We start from the raw sequence: 27543 nt of genomic DNA, 5'->3' as shown, positions 1-27543 counted from the left end.
ATGGCAGTCATGAAAGCTCATACCCTGCCATGAATTTTGTTAATCTTTAAGGGGCCTGCTGAACCATTGCTCTTTTCTGTTGCTACAGACAGACTAACACCACTACTGCAGACCAGGACAGCAACCCTCTGAATCTTATGACATTCAGGAAGAGCTGGGTTTATTTAGGGAGGACTATGATGGCTCTTGAAATGTTTAAATCTGGGATGGCCAAACTTGCTAAACATGAGAGCCACATAGAATGTATATCAGATGTTTGAGAGCAGGCAGGCAGGAAGGAAGGAAGGAAAATAGATGGGGAGAGAGAGGTAGAAAGAAAGCAACTTTAACTTTAAATGCATTCTCCAAGCTGCCAACTGGCTTGGTGTGGAGAAGTGATTTATAAAGAGAAATGCCTTCTCCAAGCCAACTGATGGGATGGAGAGGGCTTTGAGAGCCGCGCAGTATGTGTGAAAGAGCCAGATGTGGTTCCCAAGCCACAGTTTGGCTACTCCTGGTTTAAATTCTCAGAGTTTTTTTAAAAAATGTTATTGAGGATGCATTTTGTGCTATGTAGGCTTTTAGATTTGTTGTTTTAATTGTGGTTGTTGCTTGTTTTATGTTCCAGTGTCACTGCAAAAAAAAGGATTATAAAATATTTTAAGTAAATATCTAGATTAATAGAATGGTTTGCATACTTGAGACTGGTACATAATGGCTTTTGCAAGAAAGTATTCTGATGTGTGCAGTTACATTGGAGCTCCAGTTTTGATTCCCTGTGATGCCATTGTGCATTTATTATTGTGTAATTATGCTAGATAATTAACAAGCGCTTGGTTTGTAATTAAATTTTAGTGCCTTACCTAAAAGTTTGAAGTACTGACTACTGAATATAACCTCATTTTTCATGCTCTTAATTTGTTTTGGGTTTTTTTTGTTGAACATACTGTGTTTCCATTTTGTGAGCTTTCCTATGCATGTGCAAAAAATTTTCTCCTCAGGCCCCCTTGTATTTCCTGGTCCCATTTTTATGAACCACCGAGAGCAGTCCCTAGCCAGAGTAAGACCCCATCCTCCACAGCTAAAGCATAAACGGGACAAGAACAAAGGTATTTGGTCTTCCTTATTGACTGGGATTGACTTGCACCTATCCTAAAAGTTATTTTTCCCCACCCAGTGGGTATTATTAGAGACACTTACAACATTCACAGTTTCTTCTTGCTAATCTTCTGTACCCTGAGGAGAAGAAAACACAATTTTCGCTGTTGAACTGCCTAAACTGTAAGAATGTGAAAAAAATGCATTTATTTTAATTTTAGTTTTCTTTAATGCATGTCATTGTTTTTCATTGCTTTTATTTTCTTAATAAGCACGTAAGAGGCGGGATAAATTATTTTTTCCATTGTCATCATTAGCTGGAAATTAAACTGCAAGGTTTCCTCTATTGGTTGTTCTTTAGAATTCTGAACCTGAGAACCACCAATACGCAGGGCCGGAGCCCCATTGTTTCTGGGCACTGAGGGGTGGGGGAATTCCTCTGACCCTTCAGTACCCAGAAACAGTGAGTGGTGCTTTCCAGGCTTTGGCGTTCTCATGAAAGTGCTGTTGTTTCTGGGTGCTGAGGGGTGGGGGAGTTCCTCCGACCACTCAGCGTCCAGTCGGAGGCTCCGGGATGGTGCGAGCAGTAAGAGGCCGCCCGACCTGCGCCCCTGTTGGGAACTGGTGCCCTAGGCAATTGCCTAGGTCGCCTTCTCCCATGCGCCAGCCCTGCCAATACGATCTTCAGCAAATGGGAATTCTAGATGTTCAACTGACAGTTGAGAATTGAGGGCCAGTTCTTGGCCGCAAGGGAATTTTGCATGGCAAAAGGAAAAGGTACTAGCTGAACTTAGTCCAATACTTCAAGGCAGGAATGAAGGGAAATCACACCTGCAGAATTTCTATACAGTCTGATAAAACAGAACAGTTTCTGCAGAGAAATTCTACAGGTGTGAGATGCCTTCATTTCTACCTTGCACTGCAGCATGAAGTTCAGCTATTACGTCTTCTTTTGCCATGGAAAATTCCCTTGTGGTCAAGGACTGGCCCTCAGTTCTAATCTGTTAGCTGGAACGTTACATTGAATGCTGTTAACATTCAGATTATCAGTTAAGCGTACCTAGAGAGCAAAACGTTTTCCTACTGGTTTGTGATCTGTCGTTGCATACTAGAAGTGCCTTTCTGTTCTCTCACTTGTTTGTCCTGGGTAATCTCTGTACAAAAGAATAAATGGGCACAAATCTTGCAGAAAATAGCAAAGGAAGTGAAATTGCTGAATTATTCATTTAGGTCTGAGTTGGGTTTTCTCACCTATTAGAGGTCATACATTAGCTAAACAAAGCTAGGAAGACTGTCACTGCCGGTACTACTGGTAGGTAATCACATAGAGCTGTCACTGAACTCATGCATTTCATGACCTTTTAGATCTGGTAACTTTTTAGGAATCTTTCAGTAAGCATCTTTATTGTAAGGTCAGACAGCTCTCCACTGCTTTTTGGTTGTTCTGCAATCTAAATACGGGACCTAGATGTTTACTTGAGTCTGCTTTCAAGGTTGGTACCCACAGGCCATTGCCAGTGGATGAGCACTGACCCTGAGAAGCTGTCTCTAACATTGTTAAGAACATAAGAGAAGCCATGTTGGATCAGGCCAGTGGCCCATCCAGTCCAACACTCTGTGTCACACAGTGGCCAAAAAACCCCCCAGGTGCCATCAGGAGGTCCATCAGTGGGGCCAGGACACTAGAAGCCCTCTCACTATGCCCCCCCAAAGCACCAAGAATACAGAGCATCACTTGCCCCAGACAGAGAGTTCCAACCATACGCTGTGGCTAATAGCCACTGATGGACGTCTGCTCCATATGTTTATCCAGTCTCCTCTTGAAGCTGGCTATGCTCGTTACTCATCCTCAGATTGCAAAAGTCAGGCTCTAAGTCTTCTGGGCTTCTCCTCTGCTAGAAGAACGGGGGGGAGGGGCTAGCATCAGCTTAGTTTTTGTGCCATTCTTTGCTGCTGGTCTCCTGTCTTTGTAAGCACTTCCATTTGCCACCAGCTGTTCATCCTCTTGAGCGGCTGCATAGTTTCATGTTGACAGAATGGAAGGACTGCGCTGTTGCTTCCATAGCTATTGCTCGGGGAGGGAAGGTGGTAGAGCATCTGCTTGGTAAGCAGAAGGTCCCAGGTTCAATCCTCGGCATCTCCAACTAAAAAGGGTCCAGGTAATAGGTGTGAAAACCCTTAGCTTGAGACTCTGGAGAGCCACTGCCAGTCTGAGTAGACAATACTGACTTTGATGGACCAAGGGTCTGATTCAGTATAAGGCAGTTTCATATGTTCATATGTTCCTTGCAAAAGGCAGCAAGACATCCTTTGAGATAATATGGTGCCCTGTGGCTGAAAGCTATAGAGGAAAGACTTCCCTTTTATGGACTCTCAAGTCAATACCTTAGCACCTTAGCATACAATAAGGCAAGAGAGATGGTGGCACAAAGGATATCAGATACTGCCAGACAAACTGACTTAAATAACTCGCAAATATGGTGCACCTTTATAGAGCCGTTTCATGGGTAATCTCCCATGCCATATTTTTATCACCTAGAAAACCATGAATACGGAAGAATTTTCTCCCTTATGAGGTGGGACGCCCTCCCTTCTGCAGTTACAGAGGGTAGAGACAGGAAAATCCCCTGTGAAGGTCATATATGACCTTACTGTAATGAGGGCATAGAGTCGTTCGTTCACGTCCTTTGTGAATGCAAAGTGTATAGAAAGCATAGGGAAACCCTCCTGCCTTCTGTGATTATTCTCCCTACCAGCAGTCAAAAAATATACCAACTTAAAGAACTCCTGGAGGGCAAATATCCTGCAGTTACGCTTAAAATAGCTACATTTGGTTGGTTTACCTTTAGGACGAGAAAATTATTAGTAGCTTAAAATGGCAGAATACGTTTGTCTTAATGGTTATTTCTGTATATTTCTCAATTTTAATAATGTCATAATACTTTTATCATATTTTTACAGATAGTTCTTATGGATATGTATAGATACTCTTTTTGTTTAGGATGCTGGCTTTTGCCTTAAAAAAATAAATATCTAAATAAATACCTATCTATCCTTGGTCTGAAGGTGCCCTCAGTGGTGACAGTGCCAAACAGGCAGAGGCGTTAACTCTGGCCTGTCTCAGATCTAGTTTTGCTTATGACAGTGAGTGAGAAGGGGTTTATTGCCAGCTCTCCCTTTGGTTTTTGAATATTTGTGTTCTCTCACTTAGGAGTCAGCATGATGGAAACACGAGAGGGCACTTGAGAGCCAGTTTGGTGTAGTGGTTAATTGCGTGGACTCCTACCTGGTAGAACTGGGTTTGATTCTGCACTCCTCCACTTGCAGCTGCTGGAATGACCTTTGGTCAGCCATAGCTCTGATAGGAGTTGTTCTTGAAAAGGCAGCTGCTGTAAGAGCTCTCTCAGCCCCACCTACCTCACAGGGTGTCTGTTGTGGTGGGGAGGGGGAGCTAAAGAAGATTGACTGCTCTGAGACCCTGAGATTCAGAGTAGAGGGCGGAATATAAATCCAATATTATCTTCTCCTCCTCCTTCAGCAAAGGAGAAAAGTGGTGGTGTGTGTCAGTGGTTTTGCAAATCTTTTGTTTCATTGAACATATCAATCATTCCAAGGTACACACAGAGCGTATTTGTGCTTTTTTTAATTAGGTAGAGAAGCTGCTAAGAAAAGCTGTCTAGTTTTACATCTGGAAAGTTGAGAAAGGCAGTAACTGAGACTCAGCAGAATTTTCTCATACGGGCTGCACTGTATCTCTGTTATACTGACTATACAAAAGAAGTGACTTAAAATCTGTAGGAGCTGAGAAATGAATATCATAAGGCTTAGCAAGTTGTAAAGCTTCCTGGCAAAAATGAATGTTAACACTTTTCTATTTTAAAACCTGGAAACTACACAATTAGACTAAGTAATTATATTGGATTGTTGACTATAATTACAAGCGTGCAGCTTTCTTCAAAACACGCAAAGAGCACAAATCAGATTTAAATTTATTTCAGTATAAATGCTTTTGTGTTCATAATAAAAAAATACAAATTGCTAGTTAGCTGTAATGTATGAGCCAGCTTATAGACTTTGTTATGGTATACTTTTCATAAATCTGTTCCACATATATGAATGTTTCAGGATTTTATCTCTTCTATAGTTAGTCTGGAGCAGGGGTGGCCAAACTGCAGCTCGGGAGCCACATGTGGCTCTTTCACAAACATTATATGGCTCTCGAAGCCCCCACCACCCTGTTGGCCAGTTAAGAGAAGGCACTTGTCTCTTTAAATCACTTATCCTGGCTTGGAAAATGAATGTAAAGTTGCTTTCTTTCCGCCTCTCCCTCTCCTTCCTTCCCTCCCTCCCTCCCTCTCATGTTCAAGTCTTACGGCTCTCAAACATCTGACGATTATTCTGTATGGCTGCTATGTTAATCAAGTTTGGCCACCCCTGGTCTGTAGAAACTCGAAACCATTAAATGATAAAGTTTGGCAGAGATAGTGGGAATCGTTGTGCCAGACTTCTATCTTGTGGTCTGTGCTTGATTTGATAGGATTAAGCAATTCTGAGATTCCCCCTTCAACAATTCCACTGTGTGTTGGGGCTGGATAGCTAGCTTCTTGCTCTCCAAGTCCTAAGCCTCCACAGTTAGCACTGTTGGGCATTTTGTCCAGACTGCTAAGATTGGAAGCAAAGTCAGCCACATGTTCTCTCGAGGCTATTCCACTCAAGAGCAGTCCTGGGAGAGCTCTCTCAGCCTCACCTGCCTCACAGGATGTTTGTTGTAGGAAGGGAAAGGCGATTGTAAGCCACTCTGAGACTCCTTTGGCTAGCGAAGGACAAGGTATCTCTTCTTCAAAGTGAGCCTGTGTGGTACAGCAAAAGGATATTTTGAACCTCTCCTTCTGTTTTGTCTGTAGGAGAATCTAGTGGAAGATGGCTTAGGAAAGCTTGTGTCTGGGTATGCATCCCCATACACTAATTTTTGTCCCCTATTCTAGGATAATATAAATTATTGAGGGCCCTGCCACTATAGCAGCTTGAAAGTTTGGGAGAAGACAGTTATTTGGAGTCATAGGAGACAGTTGTCTTCTAATCTGGATTAATTTCACCCCCCGTGAATTCTTATCTTCAAAGCGGTCAGATCCTTTTAAAACGTTTTGGACCTGGTCTGGGGTGTGCATCTCAGTGTCCTCCAGTCTCATCATCTGGGGTAGTATCACCTTAAGCACACAAACTCTCTCTCCCCCTCCCTTTGGTGTAGTGGTTAAGTGCACGGACTTGATGAATCTGGGAGATATTAAGATGAATCTGGGAGAACGGGGTTTGATTCCCCACTCCTTCACTTGTACCTGCTGGAATGGCCTTGGGTTAGCCGTAGCTATTGCAGGAGTTGTCCTTGGAAGGGCAGCTGCTGTGAGAACCCTCTCAGCCCCACCCACTTCACAGGGTGTCTGTTGTGGGGGAGGAAGAAGAGATTGTGAGTCACTCTGAGACTCTGAGATTCAGGGTGGAGGGTGGAATATAAATCCTATGTCTTCTGTCTTCTTAACAAAAGCTTTGCTGCCCTCAACATTCCATTGCTTCTGGAGCATGTTCAGTGGGATATTTTGTGTATGTGGGTGGTGTTTTATGACATTCATTTTTGCACATACCAGTAAGTCCCTGGAGTATTATAAGCTTCAACGTATATATAGATAACCGAGTTTTCTTTCTCTACTAATAAGCACAAGACCAGCGTTGATACTGGGTTTAGTTCTAAGGGAATGTTGCATAACATGGCAAGCTTCTAACCATTTAATATATGGTATTTGTTCAACGAGACCTCAAGGATATGGCATCAGAGCAGGCTGTTCCTTAGTTCCTGTCTTTTACACCGCTCAAAATTTTACATGTGAAATGGCCTATGACTTCCTGTCACAGTATTGTCTTCTTGATAACATCTTAAAGTTTGTCTGTCTAACATCGTCCTAATTTGACCTCCCTCTGAAGAGTTAAGTGCAACATATGTGAGGTTATCCTATGTTCAGTGTTGCCTCTAAGATGAGTTAGTGTGAGCTAGCTCACAGATTTTTAGCCTCCAGCTCACACATTTTTGTCTTAGCTCAGGAAAAATGGTCCCAGGGCACAATAAGTTTTGCAGTAGCTCGCAACTTTAATGCCAGTAGCTCACAAAGCTAGAATTTTTGCTCACAAGACTCTGCAGCTTAGAGGGAACATTGCCTGTGTTAACCTCATAGTAGTCCTTTGTGAAATGCCTGACCTACCCAGCATGTCTCATGGCTGAATCCATTTCTTTGAGCCCAGTCTTTTGTATCCAAGTCCAAAATAGAACCTGCCTTCCTCTCTCCCCCCCCCCTCTTTTTGATTATTACTAGAAAACATTCAGCTCCTGAAAGGCATATTAGATTATCTTGTTCTATACACTCAGCAAGTACAATTTTTAAAATTGTACTTGCTGAGTGTATAGAACAAGATAATCTAATTTTTGAGCCTTTTTACTGTTCATTCTGGACTTTTGAGCTAATCCAGGCTTTCTCCTTGTATCAAGCAAGTAAGCTAGTTTGGGGGAATAATGGGACCAACTAAAAGGATTTGTTGCTTTCATACAAAAGAATATCCCTTGTTTGGCTGGCCTCTCGTTTTAGTAGTAGTAAAGCTTTAAAAATAATAACTTTAAAAATAATAACGCTGACGAAATGCCAGTCATGTATTGCTGTGACATATGACAGCTTCCAGTGCATCAGTCCACCAATTCAGCATTTGTGGCTTTGGTCTTAATAAAAGTAGTACTTCCCCAGCTCTGTCTCTTTGGGTTCTGACTGTAATAAAAGCTGAGAGACTCTTACTGCCTGAGCTCTTTTTATTTCATCTTGAGAGAAAGAAAAGATTTGTTCCCCTGTCAGTGGATCCACCTTGTGGATTTCTAAATTACAGGCATGCTTCTAAAATAATGCTAAAATATCTCTTTCCCGCCCCCCCCCCCCCCAAACCATCCCCATCTGTTCTCCTTTTTATATTTATTTGAATCTTCTCCTGACTTGTACCTGTTGTCTGGGCCAACTTAGAGCCATCTCATGGGGAAATTCCCACATAGCTGGAACAGGTATCTTAGGCTGCAGTCAGAAATCAGGAATAAAATTTAGTTTGCTTGTGACAAATAGAAACCTGGTTAAATTTGAGTCTGATGCTCTCCCTCATTCATCATAAGAACATTAGAAGATCCATGCTGGATCAGACCAGAGGTATATCTAGTGCAGAATCCTGGCTCACACAGTGGCCAGACCAGTTTCTTTGGAAGGCCAGCAACATGGTGTAGAGGCTGAGGCCTTCTCCTGAGATTGCCTCTTGGCTTTGATGTTGCCTCCTCCTTGTGCAGCATGCCAGGATTGAAGACTTTGACCGATTCCACACTAGCTCTGCGTCTTTGACGTGGCAAGCAAGATCCTCTAAAAAACCATTTCTGCTTGCTGTGAGAAACGGACGGAGTGAGTGGCAGCCCCGGGGCAGCTTGTGCAAAACCGGAAGGAGCCCCGTGGAGAAGAGGAGAGTGAGACCGGGACCAGGCTAGTGGGGAATCGATCAAAGTCTTCAACCAAGTCAGGTTAGTTGTGATGTCTGAATGCAGATGTATGGACAATTGGGGCTATTATATACTGATCTGTACAAGAGTGTAAGGGAGGGAGAGTCTGACGGTTAACCAGCTTCAAGCTCTTTGAAAGCATGAACTGTTGTATTCTCCTTCCCAACAGCATGGCCTCTTAAATAGAACGATGCAATTCTATAAGCCTGGCTCTTTTGCAGAATTCTGGAGTTATTGCACTGACCCTTCACAGCCTTTCCAAGTATACAAAGCCAGAGCCCATCCATCCCTATCAGCCACTTGCTTGTCTGCAATACAGAACAGAGGTGTTCAAATAAAAAGCTCAGAAGAGGGGATGAGACGGCAGGCTACTGCAATTCTGATCTCCCCTCACACTGTTCAAAATATTAAGGGATACTGGAAGGCATTTCTGCCTTATTTTTTGAATTTATTAAGACTGAAAGCACCTGTGATGGGATTTAACAAACCGAGGCATTACGTCAAGCCACCCTTGGTGAACTTTATTAATTTGACTGTACTTACCTTTTCATGACTAAACTTTTGGCTGCCTTCACCATTCAGTTAAACCCCATTTACCATATCCCTGTGAAAGCATGGAATTTATGTTCATAAACAAGATACTCAAGTTAAGCTTTGGGTTTTACTTCACTGTGTTAAATATTCTCTACTGTTAAGATCTTCAGAGCTTGATTATATCATGTCACAAAATTCCAGTTATTCAACCCTTAATTTTTGTGTTCAGAATCAGTTATATGTATTAGTGTGTCTGCGGAAATTTATAGGTGAGACTCTTATGGTACTTGAAAGACTAGCAAGTACCAAGCACTTACAAATGAGTGTGTTTGTGTGTAAAGTGCCGTCAAGTTGCAGACATTTTATGACAGCCCCAGCAAGGGGCTTTTAAGTCAAGTGAGGAGCAGAGGTAGTTTGCCATTGCCTTCCTCTGCAGAGCCTTCCTTGGTGCTCTCCCTTCCAAGTACTGCCTTTGCTTAGCTTCAAGATCTGCAAAAATTGGGCTATGCCATGCCACAATCTTCTGCATTTACAAATATGAAAGTATAAACTTTTGTGGGTTAATGCCGACTGCCTCATAAAAAAGTGAGTTTATCCACAAGACCTTACCCTGGAAAAGGGGGAGTGTTCATCTTTCAGGTTTTCACTGCAGTAAACAAACAGGGCTCTAGTATTTGCTAGTATTTAATATTGGGTTTTGCATAATACAGCTCACTTTTGCTCTGACTATGTTGTTCTCTGGAAAATGGGAGGGGTATTTTGGGTAAAAGGAATCATGGCAGGGCAGGGTGAAGAATATTAACTTTTCTTAACGTGAAACAGCACCCCTTCTCCACCAACCGTGGAAGGCATGGAACGGTATCCTCCATTTCAGATTTTATGCTTGGGAAAAAAATCTAATAGTTAAGATGAAGATTCACACTTTTTAAATTGATGTTCTGCGGTATAGTGGATTAGTGTGCTCTTTCTAGAAAGCAGATAAAATGTTTATTGCAACTAATGGCACTACTCATTCATTTTGGGGAAAAAAGATTTATGGAGTGTGTGAACTTGGTGTGACACAAGGCATATGAACAGATAGCAAAAGGTCTTTCTGATGCTTTCTTTTTAAATTGTAGAATTTGCCAAACACAAGTAGTCTGACATATCCATTTTCTCTCATACATATATTTTAGAAAAATGACTATAGCCAACGTTTAAAATACAATCCACATACAAATTGAAATTTGTAGCAATTGCTCTTATTTTCTTTCCGTGTGTGTTGGAAATCTTTTTTTATATATATTAACATTGCTGAATTAAAGCTAAAGACACAATGATTCTTACAGACTGGCTAAATGCTCCTTTTCCCCCAAGAAATCTCCTTTTAGTAGAATATCAGTTTGTTCTTGAAGATCTGTCTCCTCAGATTTTTCACCTACTACTAGTTTTGACATCTGCTTTTTAAATATCTTATTTCTGCTGTCAGTAGCCTGTTCCCTCAGCCTGATTTGATCATGATTAGTGAAGCCCACTGGCTAATGGGAAAAGATATAATTATGAATTACATTTCTAGATGGAAGTGGAGATAGGAGCGAGAAGGATACCAGCAAAATCACAACCTATCCACCTGGAGCTGTCCGCTTTGATTGTGAACTCCGAGCAGTACAAGTCAGCTGCGGATTTCACCATTCAGGTAAAGAATGATAGCATTCACATACTAATACCCAGGGGTGGAATTTTAGCAGGAGTTCCCTTGCATATTAGGCTACACCTCCTTGTAAGTTCTTGGAGGACTGGCTACATCAGGGAGTTGTGGCCTAATATGCAAAGCAGCTCCTGCTAGAATTCCACCCCTGCTAATACCTGATGACATTTTTGTTGTTGTAAGTGCTGTTGGGTCATTAAAACTTCCTGTGCTAAAAGCTTTTGCGAAGCCTTGTCATAGCTTGTCGAGTTAAGGAAAACGCATACCTGCAGTCCTTAAAATTATACTCTGTGCCTCTGATCAAAGAAGGTAGCACATTGTTCTTCATCAGAATGAATTCCTTTTGGGAAGTCTTATAAAAAGCATAAACTGCAAAATGCCACATTTTAACCCCTAGTTGTCCTGATGGAGAACGGCGATGTTTATACGTTTGGATACGGGCAACATGGGCAGCTGGGACATGGAGATGTTAATTCCAGGTATGTTGATGCCTTAATATTATATGTGCATAGTTTAAATGGAATAATTGCATCTGTGTTCATCTGTTTGCAAGAACTAAGGGGAAATAACCTCTCTAAACTGGCCTACCTCTCTTTAAATAAGACATCGTTTCTGTTCCAAGAAAGCTTCTAGAAGATTACGATGGGAACTGTATCTTTTCAATAAGAGTATGTCATCTAGTGTTTGAACTTTTAAGCTATGTGTTAACACATGACGCTACCTTATACTGAATCAGACCCTTGGTCCATCAATGTCAGTATTGTCTACTCAGACTGGCAGCAGCTCTCCCAAGGTCTCAGGCAGAGGTCTTTCCCATCACCTACTGCCAGATCTTTTAACTGGAGATACCGAGGATTGAACCTGGGACGTTCTTCATGCCAAGCAGATGCTGTACCACTGATGCCGCAGCCCCTCCTTGAGTGATATATACACAGTAAACATATGTAAGTGAATTCAGCATATGACGTTAAATTGCGGAGCGTAAATATCAGTATTGTAGGAAATGCCTGTGCCTCAGAATAAACCCAAATTACACTCAACTTCAAGTAAGATAAATCCCTTTACTCTTTTTTAAAGTAGTGGCATTCGTAGCAAAGGTAGTCCCCTGTGCAAGCACCAGTCGTTTTCGACTCTGGGATGATGTTGCTTTCACAACATTTTCATGGCAGACTTTTTACGGGATGGTTTGCCATTGCCTTCCCCAGCCATCTACACTTCCCCCCAGCAAGCTGGGTACTCATTTTACCGACCTTGGAAGGATGGAAGGCTGAGTCGATCTGGAGCCGGCTACCTGAACCAGCTTTTGCTGGGATTGAACTCAGGTCGTGAGCAGAGGGCTCCGACTGCAGTACTGCAGTTTTACCACTCTGCGCCACGGGGCTCTCTGGCCTTCATAGTACCAGATACTTGAGTGGTCATTCTGGGAAGGGACTGTGGCTTAGTGGCAGAGCATCTGCTTGGCATGCAGAAGGTCCCAAGTTCAATCCCCAGCATCTCCAGTTAAAAGAAGAAGAGAAGAGTTTGGATTTATACCCCACCCTTCACTTGGAGTCTCAGAGCAGTTTACAGTCTCTTTTTCCTTCCCTTTCCCACAACAGACAGCCTGTGAGGTAGACAGGGCTGAGAGAGCTCTGTCAGAAACGGCTCTTGAGAGAACATCTCTGACAGAGTTATGACTGACCCAAGGTCATATCAGTAGGTGCTTGTGGAGGAGTGGGGAATCAAACTTGGTTCTCCCAGATTACAGTCCGCCATTCTTAACCACTACACTAAACTGGCTCTCTACTAAGAGAGCAGACAGTAGGTAGTATGAAGGACCTCTGTATAAGATCCTGCAAAGCCCCTGCCAGTCTGAGTAGACAATACAGACTTTGATGGACCAAAGCTCTGATTCAGTATAAAGCAGCTTTGTGCATGTTGTTGTTAGGACAACTAGTGGAATCTTCATGGTAGCAACTTAAAACAGAACCAAAATGAACCACCTCTGTTGATTTCTTAGTTGACTCTTGGACCAGTCTGAAATGATAATAAGGATAGATGCCCTTAACAGTGGCTTTCTTTGATCTAGGGGATGTCCCACCCTGGTACAGGCATTGCCTGGACCTAGCACACAAGTTACTGCTGGCAGCAACCATACAGCGATTCTGTTAATGGATGGGCAAGTCTTCACATTTGGAAGCTTCTCTGTAAGATTTTTCTTTTTTATATTAAAAAGGCGCTTGTTTCATATGTAATCCTTTTGTTATATCTGCAGTAGTTAAGACACGATAGCGTTAAAATTAGTGATGCTGGCCCACTTTGAATGCAAGCTCCCAACAAGTGTGTTAAGTGAGCATGAATCTTAATGCAGTGAGATGTTGCTTGTAGTAGTAGCATTATAGTAGAATCCTATCGGGGACTTTTGTTGTTCTCTAGGGGGTTAGTGTGCTACTTTCAGAACATCCAGGAGTTATGCGTGATGTAGGTCTCATGGTCATGACAGGGTTTTCACGGGCCATCTTGGAAGCCTACCTCATTGCTCTCCCACATTGCCAAAGCCATATACATTTGTATGGGAGAAGGGTCAGGCTAGATGACAGGTGTCGGTGGTGGGCTCACTGAGAAGCAGGCAGAGAGCTCCTCATCTCAGTTGGGCTAAACTTCAATATGTTGATTCAGGTCTGATCTGGATAGACTCCATATTAATTCATTTAATTTATCCCATTCTAGGTCAAGACCAATTATTAATTACTAATCAACATTTTAATCTGATGATGGCAGAAAGTCGCAGCAGGCTTATGGTGATCCCCTTAGGACATTGGTGGCCAAACTTGCTTAATAGAAGAGCCACACAGAATAAACATCAGATGTTTGAGAGCCAGAAGGAAGGAAGGAAAATACATGGGGAAGGAGAGGTGGAAAGAAAGCAGCTTTATCTTTAAATGCATTCTGCAAGCTGCTGTCTGGCTTGGCTTGGAGAAATGATTTAAAGAGAGAAATTCCTTTTCCAAGCTGGCTGATGGGATGGTTCCCCATATTATGTGTGAAAGAGCCACAGTTTCGTCACCGCTACCTTAGGGTTTTCAGGGCAAGAGATGTTCAGAAGAGCTTTGCTGTTCCCTGACTCTGCGTCACAACCCTGGACTTCCTCAGTGGTCTCCCACCTAAGTCCTAAACTGGGCTAGCCCTGCTTAGATTCTGAGGTCTGATGAGACTAGGTTAGCCTGGGCCATCCAGGTCAGGGGATTTTAATCTATATCCTAGTAATACCGGTTATTGATATGCAAGTCTTCAGTATTTGTTAAAGTGAATCACAATAGGTATGTGGAAGCTTAGAAAGCGTAAGCAACGTCTGTTAACAAATCCCTTGTTTGGCATTTAGCTGCCTTAAGTGTCACAACTGATTTTAACAACACCAAGGATGTTTTCCAAGTCTCATCCCTTGCTTGAATTTCTAACTTGCATCTTCAGAAAGGGCAGCTCGGCAGGCCCATCTTGGATATTCCTTACTGGAACGCAAAGCCAGCCTCCATGCCTAACATAGGATCTAAGTACGGGCGGAAGGCTACCTGGATTGGGGCCAGCGGCGACCAGACCTTCCTTCGCATCGATGAAGCTCTGATCAACTCTCATGTGCTCGCTACGTCAGAGATCTTTGCCAGCAGACACATAATAGGCAAGGTTCATTTCCTCTTTAATTACAATTGAAACAAACCAGTTACCTCAACTGCATGCTGCTGCAGTGTCCTCCTTGAAACCAAATCCCTCATATGCTTTCTAAATCTCTGCATTATCATCATTTTCAGGAACGACTGAAGAGTAAGCATGTAACTTTATTTTTCCCCAGGCCTGGTACCTTCTTCTATATCTGAGCCTCCTCCCTTTAAGTGTCTCTTGATAAATAAAGTTGATGGAAGTTGTAAGACATTTAACGATTCTGAACAAGAAGACCTTCAAGGATTTGGTGTTTGTTTAGATCCTGTTTACGATGTTGTTTGGAGGTACGTATGGGATGGGGATAGGTGTTGGGATGAACTAAACATTGTTTGCTGGGTGGAGAGAAATTCAAATGAGAGTGTTGTGAATTTTGAATAGATTTTCCCCTGGGAGCTAGATTTTTTTCCAAAAAAAGAATGATAAGACTTGCTTTCTCTTAAACTTTTAAAAATTAGTTCTTGGCCATCACAGTTATAAATTTAATGTAGAATTAGTGAAGTGGTGAGGGGATTGAATTGGTGTCTGGGTGATAGAATGTCCTCAGACTGCCATGGAAGTTTGTTGGGTGACCTCGGGCCAAGCTTCCTTCACAGGTTTGTGTGAGGATAAAGTGGAGAAGAAGAAGAAGAATTCAGATTTATACCCTGCCCTTCTCTCTGTATCAGAGTGAAGAGTGGCTTACAATCTCCTTTTTCTTCTTCCCTCACAACAGACACCCAGTGAGGTGGATGGGACTGAGAGAGCTATTGCAGCAGCTGTCCTTTCAAGGGCAACCTCTGCCAGAGCTATAGCTGACCCAAGGCCATTCTAGCAGCTGCAAGTGGAGGAGTGGGGAATCAAACCCAGTTCTCCCAGATAAGAGTCCACACACTTAACCACTACACCAAACTGGCTCTCTATGCTCAGCTCTTTGGAGGAAGTGTTGGGGGAAAATATAGTATATATATATTTGGTGTTTCTGGAAATCACACCAGGAGAGTTGCTGAAAGAAAAAAGAGAGGTAAGCACAAGAAGTGGAGGAGGAAGAAGACAACACATGATGAAGGGAGAAAGAGAACAGAATAGGAAAGAGTGGGCATCAGAGTCAAAAAGGGAGGCTGAGGATATGTCGGATGGAGTAGGACATCCAGTCTTGAGAAGCTGGAATTAAAGCGCTTCCTTTAATTCCATCTTAATTTCTGACTAAACATTAGGAAAAACTTCCTGACAGATAAGTTCCTCATTGGAACAGGCTTCCTTGGGAGGTGGTGGGCTCCCTTTCCTTGCAAGTTTTTAAACAGGCTAGATGATCATTTGACAGCAAGGCGGATTATGTGAACTAGGCGTATCATGAGAAGGAAGGCAGGAAGGGTGTGTGTGTAGGGGGAGGTATTTGTGAAGTTCCTGCATTGTGCAGGGGGTTGGACTAGGTGACCCCGGAGGTCCCTTCCAACTCTGTGATTCTATTCCTTTTGTATGTAACAGCATGTTGTGAAGCAGGCCACAGTGAAGGTGTTCAGCACCTCTTAGAGTGCAGTGCACATCTCTTCTTGCAGCAACTCTTCCTGTACAAGTGCTGGCACTGATGTATCAGGGGCTGTCAAGCAAAGCCCAACCCCATGCATGTTTACTTTGGAGGAAGTCCTCATATGTAAAGCAGGGCTTGCTGTCTGGTAAGTGTGCCAGGGCTGCAGTGTTTATGTCCAGAAGAAATCCCCACCTTGTCTCAAGGATTACTGAGTGTGAGCAGCTGCCACTTTGAGATATTGTCATTGCAAGAAAAGTGTGTCTCTTGCTTCTGCAGCTGTCTCCCTTACCTATACAGAGACTGAGTAAAACTTAACCCCTTCATTGTTCATACTGCATGAAGAAATGCCTGTTGCATTGCTGCTGGTCCAAACTCTGTTACAGTACAATTGTATGTCTTTTGTTCAGGTTTCGACCAAACACAAGAGAGCTGTGGAGTTACAATGCAGTCGGGGCCGATTCCAGACTTCCCTCTGCTCCAGACATGCAGTTACGTTGTAGTATCCTGAGTCCAGAACTTGCTCTTCCTACGGGGTCCAAAGCTCTTACAACAAGATCGCACGCAGCTTTGCACATTCTAGGTATCAAATATGACTTGAAATGCAATCCTTCTCCTAACAAAATATGGTTTCTTTTGTCTGATAGCCAGTTTGGCGTAGTGGTTAAGTGTGCGGACTCTTATCTGGGAGAACCGGGTTTGATTCCCCACTCCTCCACTTGCACCTGCTAGCATGGCCTTGGGTCAGCCATAGCCCTGGCAGAGGTTGTCCTTGAAGGGGCAGCTGCTGTGAGAGCCCTCTCCAGCCCCTCCCACCTCACAGGGTGTCTGTTGTGGGGGAGGAAGGTAAAGGAGATTGTGAGCCGCTCTGAGACTCTTCGGAGTGGAGGGCGGGATATAAATCCAATATCTTCTATCTTCTTCTTCTTCTGATATATTTATTAAGGGCTCTGGATGTTGAATTGCAGCACATTTGTTTATCTGTGTTCTCTAAAGCAGGGGTGGCCAACGGTAGCTCTCCAGATGTTTTTTGCCTGCAACTCCCATCAGCCCCAGCCATTGGCCAAGCTTGCTGGGGCTGATGGGAGTTGTAGGCAAAAAACATCTGGAGAGCTAGCGTAGGCCACCCCTGCTCTAAAGCATTAACTAGGCCATTTAACTTAATCTGTGATCTGATTCACCTGTATTTTGACTGGTGGTGGTAGTTGAGATCTTCTGGCCCCAGTAATATGATCCATAATTGTGCTTGAGAAACTGATTGCCTGGCTTGTGTCCTTTGTGTCCTTCTTTCAGCCTAAGGAGCTTCTCTCCTTTTTAATTGGTTCTTCTACTGGCAGAAGGCTCTTTAGGCTGGAAGAAGGCTTTAATCATTGCTGAACAAAGGGGCAGCATACAAGCCATTTCCCCCCAAGTGAAAGAACAGCTTAATTTATATTCGGAGACAGTTATAGAATCAGATCAGAACCTGTTGCACTTGTGATGACTTACTAAAAGTCATAAATGGCAGCTTCTCTGAAAACAGCAAGTGGAAGTTGTTGCCCCTCCTCTTCTTCCTACTTCCCCAGGACATAATGCTGCTAGAACAGTAACCTCCAGCCGTCGATTGCATTGTGTACCAGCTCTACACAGCCCGCACAATCCTCACTAGGCTAGATTATGTATTTGGTGCCTAAAATGCCACCTGATTTCTAGTTTTAACTGTTATTATGTTGCAGTTCTTATTAGCTTGTTGTGCCCGGCCTTGAGCCTGTGGTGGGTTAGAAGTCCAATAAATAAATAAACCTGATCGCTGGTGTATGTTTGTTATGGCTTCTAGCAGCGCAGTTGCCGTTCTAGCAGCCTTCCAAGTGCTGGGAAGAAGTGGGAGGCTTGTTTTCGTGCTACTGTTTTCCAGCATTGAGGTGGGTGGGATGGAAGAGTTGGCTTGGATTAAACCTCCGCTGGAAAAGAATTGGGGCTGTAATATTTGTTCCATATTTGACCCCAAGTCTTAGCCCTTGACCTGTATTCCAGCTCTGGTTTCAACGGGAAAACCTTGTTAGTGTGCAGTAGAACGTAACGTCTCAAGCTTTCAAAGGGAGCGTTGACTCTCGAAAATGTATACTCTGAAACTCTTGTTGGTTGCTGAGGTGCTAATGGATCTAATCTAACTGTCCAGTTTTGGTGTCATCGTTAATTCTAACAGGCTGTTTAAAAATCCATGATGGTGCCTTATTTTTTGGTTAAGCTACTGTGAACATGTCCTGCGATTGTTAGGAAACAGATTGGAGTGCCAGAAAGTCAGATTGGGTAATCACTGTGTAGAACTGAAATAGGACATAATCACTGTTGTTGATAATCTGTGAATCCTTTGCTCTCAGATAAATTTCCAGGAGGTGATGTCAGTGACTCACAGAACCCTTTAATAGTGGGCTTATTGCCAGAGACAGAACTGGTATAAAATAACCTAATCCAGTCCTCTCTAGGAGTGCTAGAATATTCTGCAGAGCACCTGCTGATTTGTGGCAGAAGTTTTTGCTTAAAAGTGATATGCTTTCCCTTTCCCTCTTTCCCTGGTCAACCTGATTGATATGGCTGTCATGGGGCATTATTTTGTGTTGCCATCTTTTGAAATGATTATATTTTTTTTCGTGAACAAATTCATGGTTGATGGGGGCTGTCAATGGCTACAAATCATGAGGCAATATGACTCGCTATCAGTTGTTGAGAGCACAGGCAGGCCGATGCAGTTGCTGTGATCCTACTTGTGACTTTCTCAAGGCAGCTGGCTGGCCATTGTGTGAACAATATGCTGGACTTGATGGGCCTTTGGTCTGATCCAGAATGGCTCTTCTTAGGTTCTTGTGTCTCTTCTGGGCTTTTAAAAGAGATGATAATCAGAAGTTTGCTATGGTCATTTCATCTACTTGACTTCTACTATTCTTAATTGTACATTTTGGGATAAAAGAGACTTTTTGGCTCTGGCCCCTGCCTGGTGGAATCAGCTCCCTGTGGAGATTCAGTCCCTACCTGAATTACTATCATTTCGTAGGGCCTGTAAGAGGGAGCTGTTCCACCGGGCCTTTGGGTGAGGCAGTGGGCATCCTATTCCAGCAACTATTCCATCAGTTGGCCTCCCTTGTTGGGACATCATGTTTTACAGACTATAGTGCTATCCTATTTATTATCATCGTCATAATTTGTTTTGGGCCGAAAACTGCTGCATCCTGTGAAATGTGCCCTTCCTTCCGCCCATTTGTTTTATTGTTCTGTTGTTTGATTTACTAATTTTATTGTATTGTTTTAAATTTAAATGGTAGGTTTTTATTGTTGTTAGGTTTATGTTGTGATCCGCCCTGAGCCCGTTATGGGAAAGAGCGGAATATAAGCCTATTAATTAAATAAATAAATAAGATGCCCAACAATTCCTTATTCTCCATAACTGATACCCAGTTCTTCCTTTCCCCCCTTTTTTTAGGTTGCCTTGATACGTTGGCTGCTATGCAGGATTTAAAAATGGGAGTTGCAAATACAGAAGAAGAAACTCAAGCTGTGATGAAAGTATATTCCAAAGAAGACTACAGTATTGTCAACAGATTTGAAAGTATCTATCGGATACAGCTTTTTCCTATCCCTCACCCCATGCATGGTACATGAAGCTTCTTCCATAAACATTTGCAATTTTTTCCCCTCCCTTTCAGGTCATGGTGGAGGCTGGGGCTATTCAGCTCACTCAGTGGAAGCCATCCGCTTCTGTGCTGACACTGACATTTTGCTTGGTGGTCTTGGACTCTTTGGGGGTAGAGGTGAATACACTGCTAAAATAAAGGTAAGAAAATGAATATTTGGGGGCACGATACTGTAATCTGAGGCTGGAGTGGTGCATTGTAAAATGAGGGGAAGGCAGATATAGAGATGAATAGTTTAGGCTTTTAAAAGCAATGTAGGAAATTTTTGTCTGTGTTGCTGTATTTAAAAAAAACCTGAGAAAAGTAGAATTAATTACTGCTGTTTATTAGTTTAGGAATATATACATACCTAGCATCAGGACTTTTTTTGTAGAAAAAGCCAAGCAGGAACTTATTTGCATATTAGGCCACACCCCCTGGTGCCAAACCAGCCAGAACCTGCGTTCCTGGCATTCCTGCTCAAAAAAAGCCCTGCCTAGCACATTAATACTCTTAAGTACGTGTATAAAATATACTTTTTAAATGCTGGTGCAATAATGATATATGCTTAATATTGGGTATGCTGTGAAGTGCCATAGGAAATCGTAGTTCAGTTTTTAAGCTTTTGTCTGTATCATTTGTATGTGTCTTGAGTAGACAGCATAATACAGACTTTAAATAAATCCATATTTTAATCCTTACCAAATGCTGTTGAGAAGGCAAAGTGTTGGCTGTAAATTGTGGAGGGGAGGACCTGTTCTTATATTCTGTGTCAAATATAAGTATGATGGGTGGTTTTTGACAATTTCAATTTTTCAGCCTTACTTTGAGACTTGAAAAGGCAGTACACATATACTATATTCTCCTCTTGTTGAAGACAAAGTCGTAACTAGGCCATATGTTGCATATGAAATTTCAACATTTTGAGTCATTATTTTTCTTTAAAAAAACCCCATTTAACACACCCACAAACCCATATTTTGTGGAATGAATTTGTGCACGTTAGGCCTGCTGAGAGTACAAAAGGCTGTTGCATCCAAAATCTGCATCCAGTGAAATTTGCTGTCCTCTGTCAGCCCACACACCATCTAGATGACCCTCCTTTTATCCTGATAGAGGCAATTGGAACTGACTGCGCTAATCAATCATATGAGTGGAGTTGGGCTCCACAAACTCAGCATCTGGAATTTAATTCTCTTATGGATCACACTCTTTCTTTCTTTCTTTCTTTCTTTCTTTCTTTCTTTCTTTCTTTCTTTCTTTCTTTCTTTCTTTCTTTCTTTCTTTCTTTCTTTCTTTCTTTCTTTCTTTCTTTCCCTCCCTCTCTCCCCCTCCCTCTCTCCCTCTCTCTCTCTCTCTCTCTCTCCCTCTCCCCCTCCCTCCCTCTAGATTGCCCTCCCTGTGCACAGTGCTTAGGGTGGTGAACAACAATTTAATAAATACATTCATAGTCAATTAACATAATTTGTTTTTTGCACTATTGTGGGCCTTCATGACATGACTCTTTTAAACAAAGCACAGCCCATCAGGACGCTTACTAAGCCTGTTGTCTTTGTCGCCTGCTTTGGGCTATACAAATGGGGAGATTGAAAAGCCCCAGGCAGGCAACTATCTATGGCAGGAGTGCTGTGTTTGCCTCAGTGGGTCAAAAGCTTCAGCATTAAAAAACATGCAGTGTTCCTTGTTAGCAGGGGTTGTTTTGTAGAAAAATAGGTAGTGGAGCTCATCTAGGGATTGTTATGCAGCTGTGCCTACTATTCAATGGACAAGGAGGTGGAACTCTCAGAAAGGTTCAGGAGCTGTGCTTCTGTGAGCTCCCACTGAATCTGAGGCTTGTTTGTTAGATATATTCTTCCGCTTCTGCAGTACAGGTCTGTTACAGAATACTTTCCCCACTGTGTACTTGGTGATCTATGGCTCGATGGGATTGTCATATAAAGATTTTTGCCATGTTATTTGTCTTGATGATCCTTTGTGTACAGTTTGGGGCTCTGTTTAGCTGTGCCAGTTTGGTGTAGAGCCAGTTTGGTGCAGTGGTTAAAATAGTAATCTGAGAGAACCATGTTTGATTCGCTATTCCTCCAATTGCACCTACTGGGTGACCTTGTGTCAGGCCCAGATCTTCTTCGTGGTCTCTGTGCTTCACATTCATAGGATAGAGTGCCCGCGCCAATCCCCAAATCGGTACCTAAAAAGCCCGGGATTTTTTCGCGCTCGGCACCAGTGGGCATGCGCAGGCGTCCCAGTATGCATGCTCACTGGAGCCAGCATGAGGGTCCCGCCAGTTCCTTCTTGACTGCCGCGTTGAAAGGATCTTCCATGGACTGCTCCGGTCAGTGCCTGGTAATCCTTCTGGATTTTCCCTTTCTTGCCCGTTTTTTGTTTTCCCTAGTTATTGTTAGTAGTTTGTAGTTGAAAAAAAAAAGAAAGAAAGAACTTTGTGTTGGACTTTACCCCTCGGGGCTTTATTTTCCCCCTTCCCTCGTGGGTTCCGTGCCTATGGAAAGGCATTGGGGGTTCTTCAAACGTTGCCTGAAGTGTGGTAGCAAGATCGCACCCCCTGACGGTCACTCCCCTCTGCTTGTTGTGCCTGGGCGAGGGACACCATGTCGACTCGTGGCCGCATTGCTCGAGGTTTTCAAAGCAAACCCAAAAGAATCAGGCGGCAAGGCTATCGGCGGCCTTAGTCGAATCGGCTCTTCGTCCGCCGAAAATGGCAACAGGCCCGTCGGTATTGATGGGGGATGCTACCCAGTCTATGGCTTCGACGTCGGTCGATCCATCATCGCCGGTACAGATGGGTATGCTGACTGAGCAGAGTCGACCCACAAAATGACCCTCTGAAGGGTTAGTGGTGCTCACGCCGACCAAGAAATGTCGGGACGATTTGGGGACCCGATCGTCCCTCCCGAAGAAGCTTAAGTCCAAGGAGAGGCAGAAGAAGGACAGACTTTCCCGCACTCCTTCTCCTGCTAGGGATGCTTTGATGGAGTCAGTGTCGGCGCAAACTGCTCCACCTCGGAAGATTCTGGCGTCTTCCAGTCCCTGAAGTCCTTCAGTATCGGGAAGACGCGGCTCGCAGCCGACCCACTTTTCGGGATCAAAGCAGGAAATAGAACTAACTCAGCGGACTTTTTTACTTGAGTCGTTCTAAGAGTTTTCGTCAGGACCAGCATCTTTTTGTTTCCTATGCTGCTCCTAGATTGGGTTCAAAAATTTCATCAACGACTTTTGAAGTGGCTTACTGGGACTATTAAACTGTGCTACTTGCTGGCGAAGAAGCCGTTGCCTGGACCCATTCGTGGACACTCTACTAGAGCGATGTTTGTGGCATTCCTGAAGGGTGTTTCTTTGACAGATGTATGCAAGGCCGCCACTTGGTCCTCTTGCTTTCATGAAGTATTACGCGTTGGATGTGCATGCTCAGCAGAGGACTCGTTTGGGAGCTGTGGTGTTGCAAGCTGTCTCTTCTGGTTGACCGTCTTCCCGCCTCCAGGTATGTCTTGCTTGCAAATCTCCCATGAGTGTGAAGCACAGAGACCACAAAGAAGATAGGTTGCTTACCTGTAACTGTAGATCTTTGGGTGGTCATCTGTGCATTCACACTACCTGCCCTCCTTCCCCAGTGCTGACGGTCTCCCTATTTTAGGGGCTTCCAGCGGTCAGGAAGGAACTGGCGGGATCCTCGCGCTGGCTCCGGTGAGCATGCCCACTGGTGCCGAGCGTGAAAAAATCCCGGGCTTTTTAGGTACTGATTCAGGGATCGGCGCAGGTGCTCTATCCCATGAGTGTGAATGCACAGATGACCACTTGAAGATCTACAGTTACAGGTAAGCAACCTGTCTTTCTTGCAGAACTGTTATCTGAAGAGCAGTTCTCTCAAGAGCTCTCTCAGCCCCAGCTCACAGGGTGTCTGTTGTGGGGAGAGGAAGGGAAGGAGATTGTAAACCGCTCAAGTGAAGGATGGGGGTATAAATCCAATCTCCTCCTCTTCTTTTATAATCTGCCATGCCTTGGAAGGGGGGTGGGTAAAAAGACATACAAATAAGGCAGGAAAGTAAAACTCTTAAAGGCATCTCTTTTCAGTTGTTTGAATTGGGCCCGGATGGAGGTGATCATGAGACGGATGGTGACCTTCTTGCAGAAACCGATGTCTTGGCTTACGATTGTGCTGCAAGGTAAAACAAAAACAACCCGCCCACCGCCTTTAACTTGTGTAGAGAGCTGTTACTTTTACTAAAGAATTTTAAGCATGTAGTAGTGAACCTAGCTTTGATTGAGAGGTGATTCATGAAATGTTCCTTTGAGAAGAAATATAAAATGCCAGTCAGGGCAGAGAAATTGAAGCTACCAGAGAACAGGCGTTCTCTACAAAGGCCCCCCCAATGGTGGAATCAATTGCCGGAAGAGGTGCGGGCCCTACGGGATCTTAACCAGTTCCGTAGGGCCTGCAAAACTGCCCTCTTCCAGCTAGCTTTTTAAGACAGAACTCCTGATAAGATCAGTAATACTGAGCCATCATACACCATTCGACTATATTTTAATGTCATACTGTTTTATTGGTTTTGTTGTTTAAATTATTAATTATATTATTTATTGTTTATCTGTATCATGGTTTTACCATGTCTTGTTAGCCGCTCTGAGCCTGCCTAGGCAGGGAGGGCGGGGTGTAAATAAAAGTTTATTATTATTATTATTTATTATTAAGGTTTACTACCAGTTCCTTCTCATTCTCTTCCTTATGCTGAGCTGAATGTATTCTCATTGCACTTTCTTTCTGAAGAAGCTCTGAGGCTGAGATCTAATGAAGCGGTATCTAGGGAGAATAAGGGCACCACCTTGTGGCTTTCATGGATCCTGGTGCATGTCCATTGTGACAATAGAACCAGTGCCTTTGTCAAAATATCTTTGATTTGACTGTCAGTGGATTAGATTTCTCTCTGTTTCTTCCAGGGAAAAATATGCAATGATGTTTGATGAACCTGTTTTGTTGCAAGCTGGCTGGTGGTATGTCGCTTGGGCACGAGTATCCGGCCCCAGCAGTGACTGTGGTTCCCATGGACAAGCCTCTATTACGACAGATGATGGGTGAGTACTACTTTGGGTTCTTATCTCACTATACATGCTAAGTCACTCAGTTCTCACATATACTCAGAATTAAACTTTGTTGGTCTTAAAGGTGCGATTGGACTCAAAGTTAGTCCTTACATCTGTTTGTTAACTCTCATTATCGGTACGCTAATGTGTTGCTATTCATGGGTCTTATTGGCTTCTTTAACCCAATCTTAGCTCTATGTATCGCTCAGTTACTTATGCTTCCTGACTCTAATCAACACTTCCTGGCAGCTAACCTTTCCCCGCCTATATATAATGGTTGAGGAAGTCTTGTTTCAGTGTATCTGAAGAAGTGTGCATGCACACAAAAGCTCATACCCAGAATTAAACTTTGCTGGTCTTAAATGTGCCACTTGACTCAGACATTGTTCTTTGGGTTCCCAAGTGTCTGTGTAGAAAATATTACTTTGTTCATGTGTGTGTATGTATGTGTGGAGGGAACAGAAATTTGTGATGGAAGATAAACTATTTTCTGGTGACTCTTTTCTCTTTCAGGGTTGTCTTTCAATTTAAGAGTTCCAAGAAATCAAATAATGGTACAGATGTTAATGCAGGGCAGATTCCGCAGTTACTCTACAGGTAATTCTTCTTTTATATAGGGAGGAGGAAGGGGTTTTTTTTCTCCTCCTTGATGAAGGTGGAATGGCCATTCAGCCAGTTCCCCCCCCCCCCCCAATATCTATAATTACATTTGTATCCTTCTTGCAAGGGTGATGTGGGGTCATTATTCGTTTTTCCCCACTAGTTTGTGAACTAACGTAGGCTTCCAGATAATAGCTCACCCAAGTGCATACTAAAATTCATGGCTGCGTAAGACTTGTGCTGAGATATTCTGGGTCTAACACATAAAGGCTGTGATCGCACACACTAAATAGTGCACTTTCAAACCACTAAATAGTGCACTTTCAGTCCACTAAATAGTGCACTTTCAATCCACTGGATGTACCTTCCAACTGGATTTTATTATGTGAACTGGCAAAATCCAGTTGGAAAGTACACTGAAAATGGATGGAAAGTGCATTATATGATATGCATGAGCACATTCTACATCAAGTCTCAGCTTCAGTGGGCGTTGACAGATATAATGCCCTGTCTACTTCCCTCCCTCAGAGGCAAGATTTTTCCTCTGTTTTTCTTTCTCTTTGGGACTGAGCTACCCTAGTTACTATTTTTTTTGTTGAAGAACTCTGGCTGTCCCATCCTGTCACAATATGATATTTTGGCAGTTGGCACAGTCCAGGAACCGGAGGGAAGGATCAAGAGCCCCCTGTAACTTAAACAAATGGCGCTCAAGGAGACTTGAAATTCCAAATTAATGAAATATATTCAACATAGAAGGGAAAGGTCAGGTATAATCGGGTAAAATTTCTGAAGTAATTCAATATAGAACTCTGAAGTAAATCAGTGTATGCACTGTATTTCGTTCATATGTTTCAGGCTATTGAGAGTTTCATAAGCTTTTTCTAGTGATTTAGGATCTATAAGATTAGAGACTTTTGTTCCAGTTATTCCCAAACACTCCAGTATGCTTTCTTTGAGTATTCTTTTGGTTTCCGGAAGGCCGGTGCACTCTATCCAGTTCCCAAACCCCTTCTCTAAACACACCAGTATTATTCTTGAATTTTATTTGACTCATAAGATTACACAAGGCAGTCTCTAACCACACCAGACCAGGGATCTCTGTACTCTTCAGAGCTATTTCCCTGTTTTAACTGGGTAGGGAAAATTCTGCTCTCTCTAGAAGATCTATCAACTTTTCTGGCCTGAATGGGACTCTTCGCCTAACTACCCACTTGTCCTTGCTAACCTCCCACATTTCTCTATCTGCAGGGCTAAATTCAGAATGCTCAGGACTTGCCTCAACTCAGTCAGGGCTAGTCTCAGACTGAATTCTACTCAGCATCCAGTTCAGAAGTCTTTTTCTGCTCAACTGATGCTCAGCTTATGCTCAGCTGATGCTAGCCAATCAGATCTCTTGGAAAAGCCTGTCACTTTCTGGCTGTGCGAGGAATTAACGCTTCACAGCCCCTTACTTGTTTGTACAACATTTCTAAGCTTTTAAAAGTGCAGTCCGTCACAACAGGCAGTATCCCTGCATAGCATTGCACTGTTTCAGTGTTGGTCTTTTCCTGTGAAGTTCTGAGTACAAATCCTGTCTGGCCATTAATTTCACAGGCCAGATTTATTACTGGTGAAAGTTTTAACTGTTCTCCAGAGAGTAGTAGTGTACAAATGTTTTGCTTCTGTAAAACCAGCTTTTAGAGTGAAAAAAATATGGGCTGAGATTTCACTCCTTTTTTTTTTTGCTACCAGGCTGCCAACAAGCGATGGCAATGCATCAAAAGGGAAGCAGCAAACCAGTGAGCCTGTGCACATTTTAAAGCGATCTTTTGCAAGAACTGTCTCAGTGGTGAGTAGTGGCTGCAATTCCCATTGCCTGTGTATTGTTTTATTCCCAAGGGTTATCTTAGATGGGGAAAAAACTCTGAGAAGCTAAAACCGGCCAATAAAAAAAAATAACAGTATAGAAACTATTAATAAACCGTCAACACTGCAACAATATACGTTTCATAGAAATGCTATCTTGAAATGTTTCATTTTTACACATTTTTCGGAACAATGTGAGCATCTTCTGGACTGCGTTGGGTAGGCTATTTCACCGGGTGGGGGTGTCGCCACAGAAAATGCTTACTCCATTTCATGAGGTGAGGAAAAA

At 43.1% G+C, this 27543-nt stretch overlaps 1 protein-coding gene across 1 annotated transcript in view; it reads left to right on the top strand.

The window, feature by feature from the left end:
• Positions 1-27543, top strand: part of MYCBP2 (MYC binding protein 2) — a 218300-nt gene that overhangs the window by 53950 nt on the left and 136807 nt on the right. Inside the window, exons 18-30 of the mRNA XM_060233596.1 lie at positions 981-1088; positions 10734-10853; positions 11263-11344; positions 12934-13051; positions 14316-14520; positions 14692-14845; positions 16476-16648; positions 19523-19648; positions 19746-19873; positions 23799-23890; positions 24666-24800; positions 25323-25406; positions 27141-27237. Of these exons, the coding sequence (XP_060089579.1) occupies positions 981-1088; positions 10734-10853; positions 11263-11344; positions 12934-13051; positions 14316-14520; positions 14692-14845; positions 16476-16648; positions 19523-19648; positions 19746-19873; positions 23799-23890; positions 24666-24800; positions 25323-25406; positions 27141-27237 (1622 nt within the window). The remainder of the gene's footprint in view (positions 1-980; positions 1089-10733; positions 10854-11262; positions 11345-12933; positions 13052-14315; positions 14521-14691; positions 14846-16475; positions 16649-19522; positions 19649-19745; positions 19874-23798; positions 23891-24665; positions 24801-25322; positions 25407-27140; positions 27238-27543) is intronic.

Source organism: Heteronotia binoei, chromosome 3 (assembly GCF_032191835.1).
Source record: "Heteronotia binoei isolate CCM8104 ecotype False Entrance Well chromosome 3, APGP_CSIRO_Hbin_v1, whole genome shotgun sequence".
Lineage (NCBI taxonomy): Eukaryota > Metazoa > Chordata > Lepidosauria > Squamata > Gekkonidae > Heteronotia > Heteronotia binoei.
The sequence above is the reverse complement of the archived record's forward strand: the minus strand, read 5'-3'. Positions and strand labels throughout refer to the sequence as shown.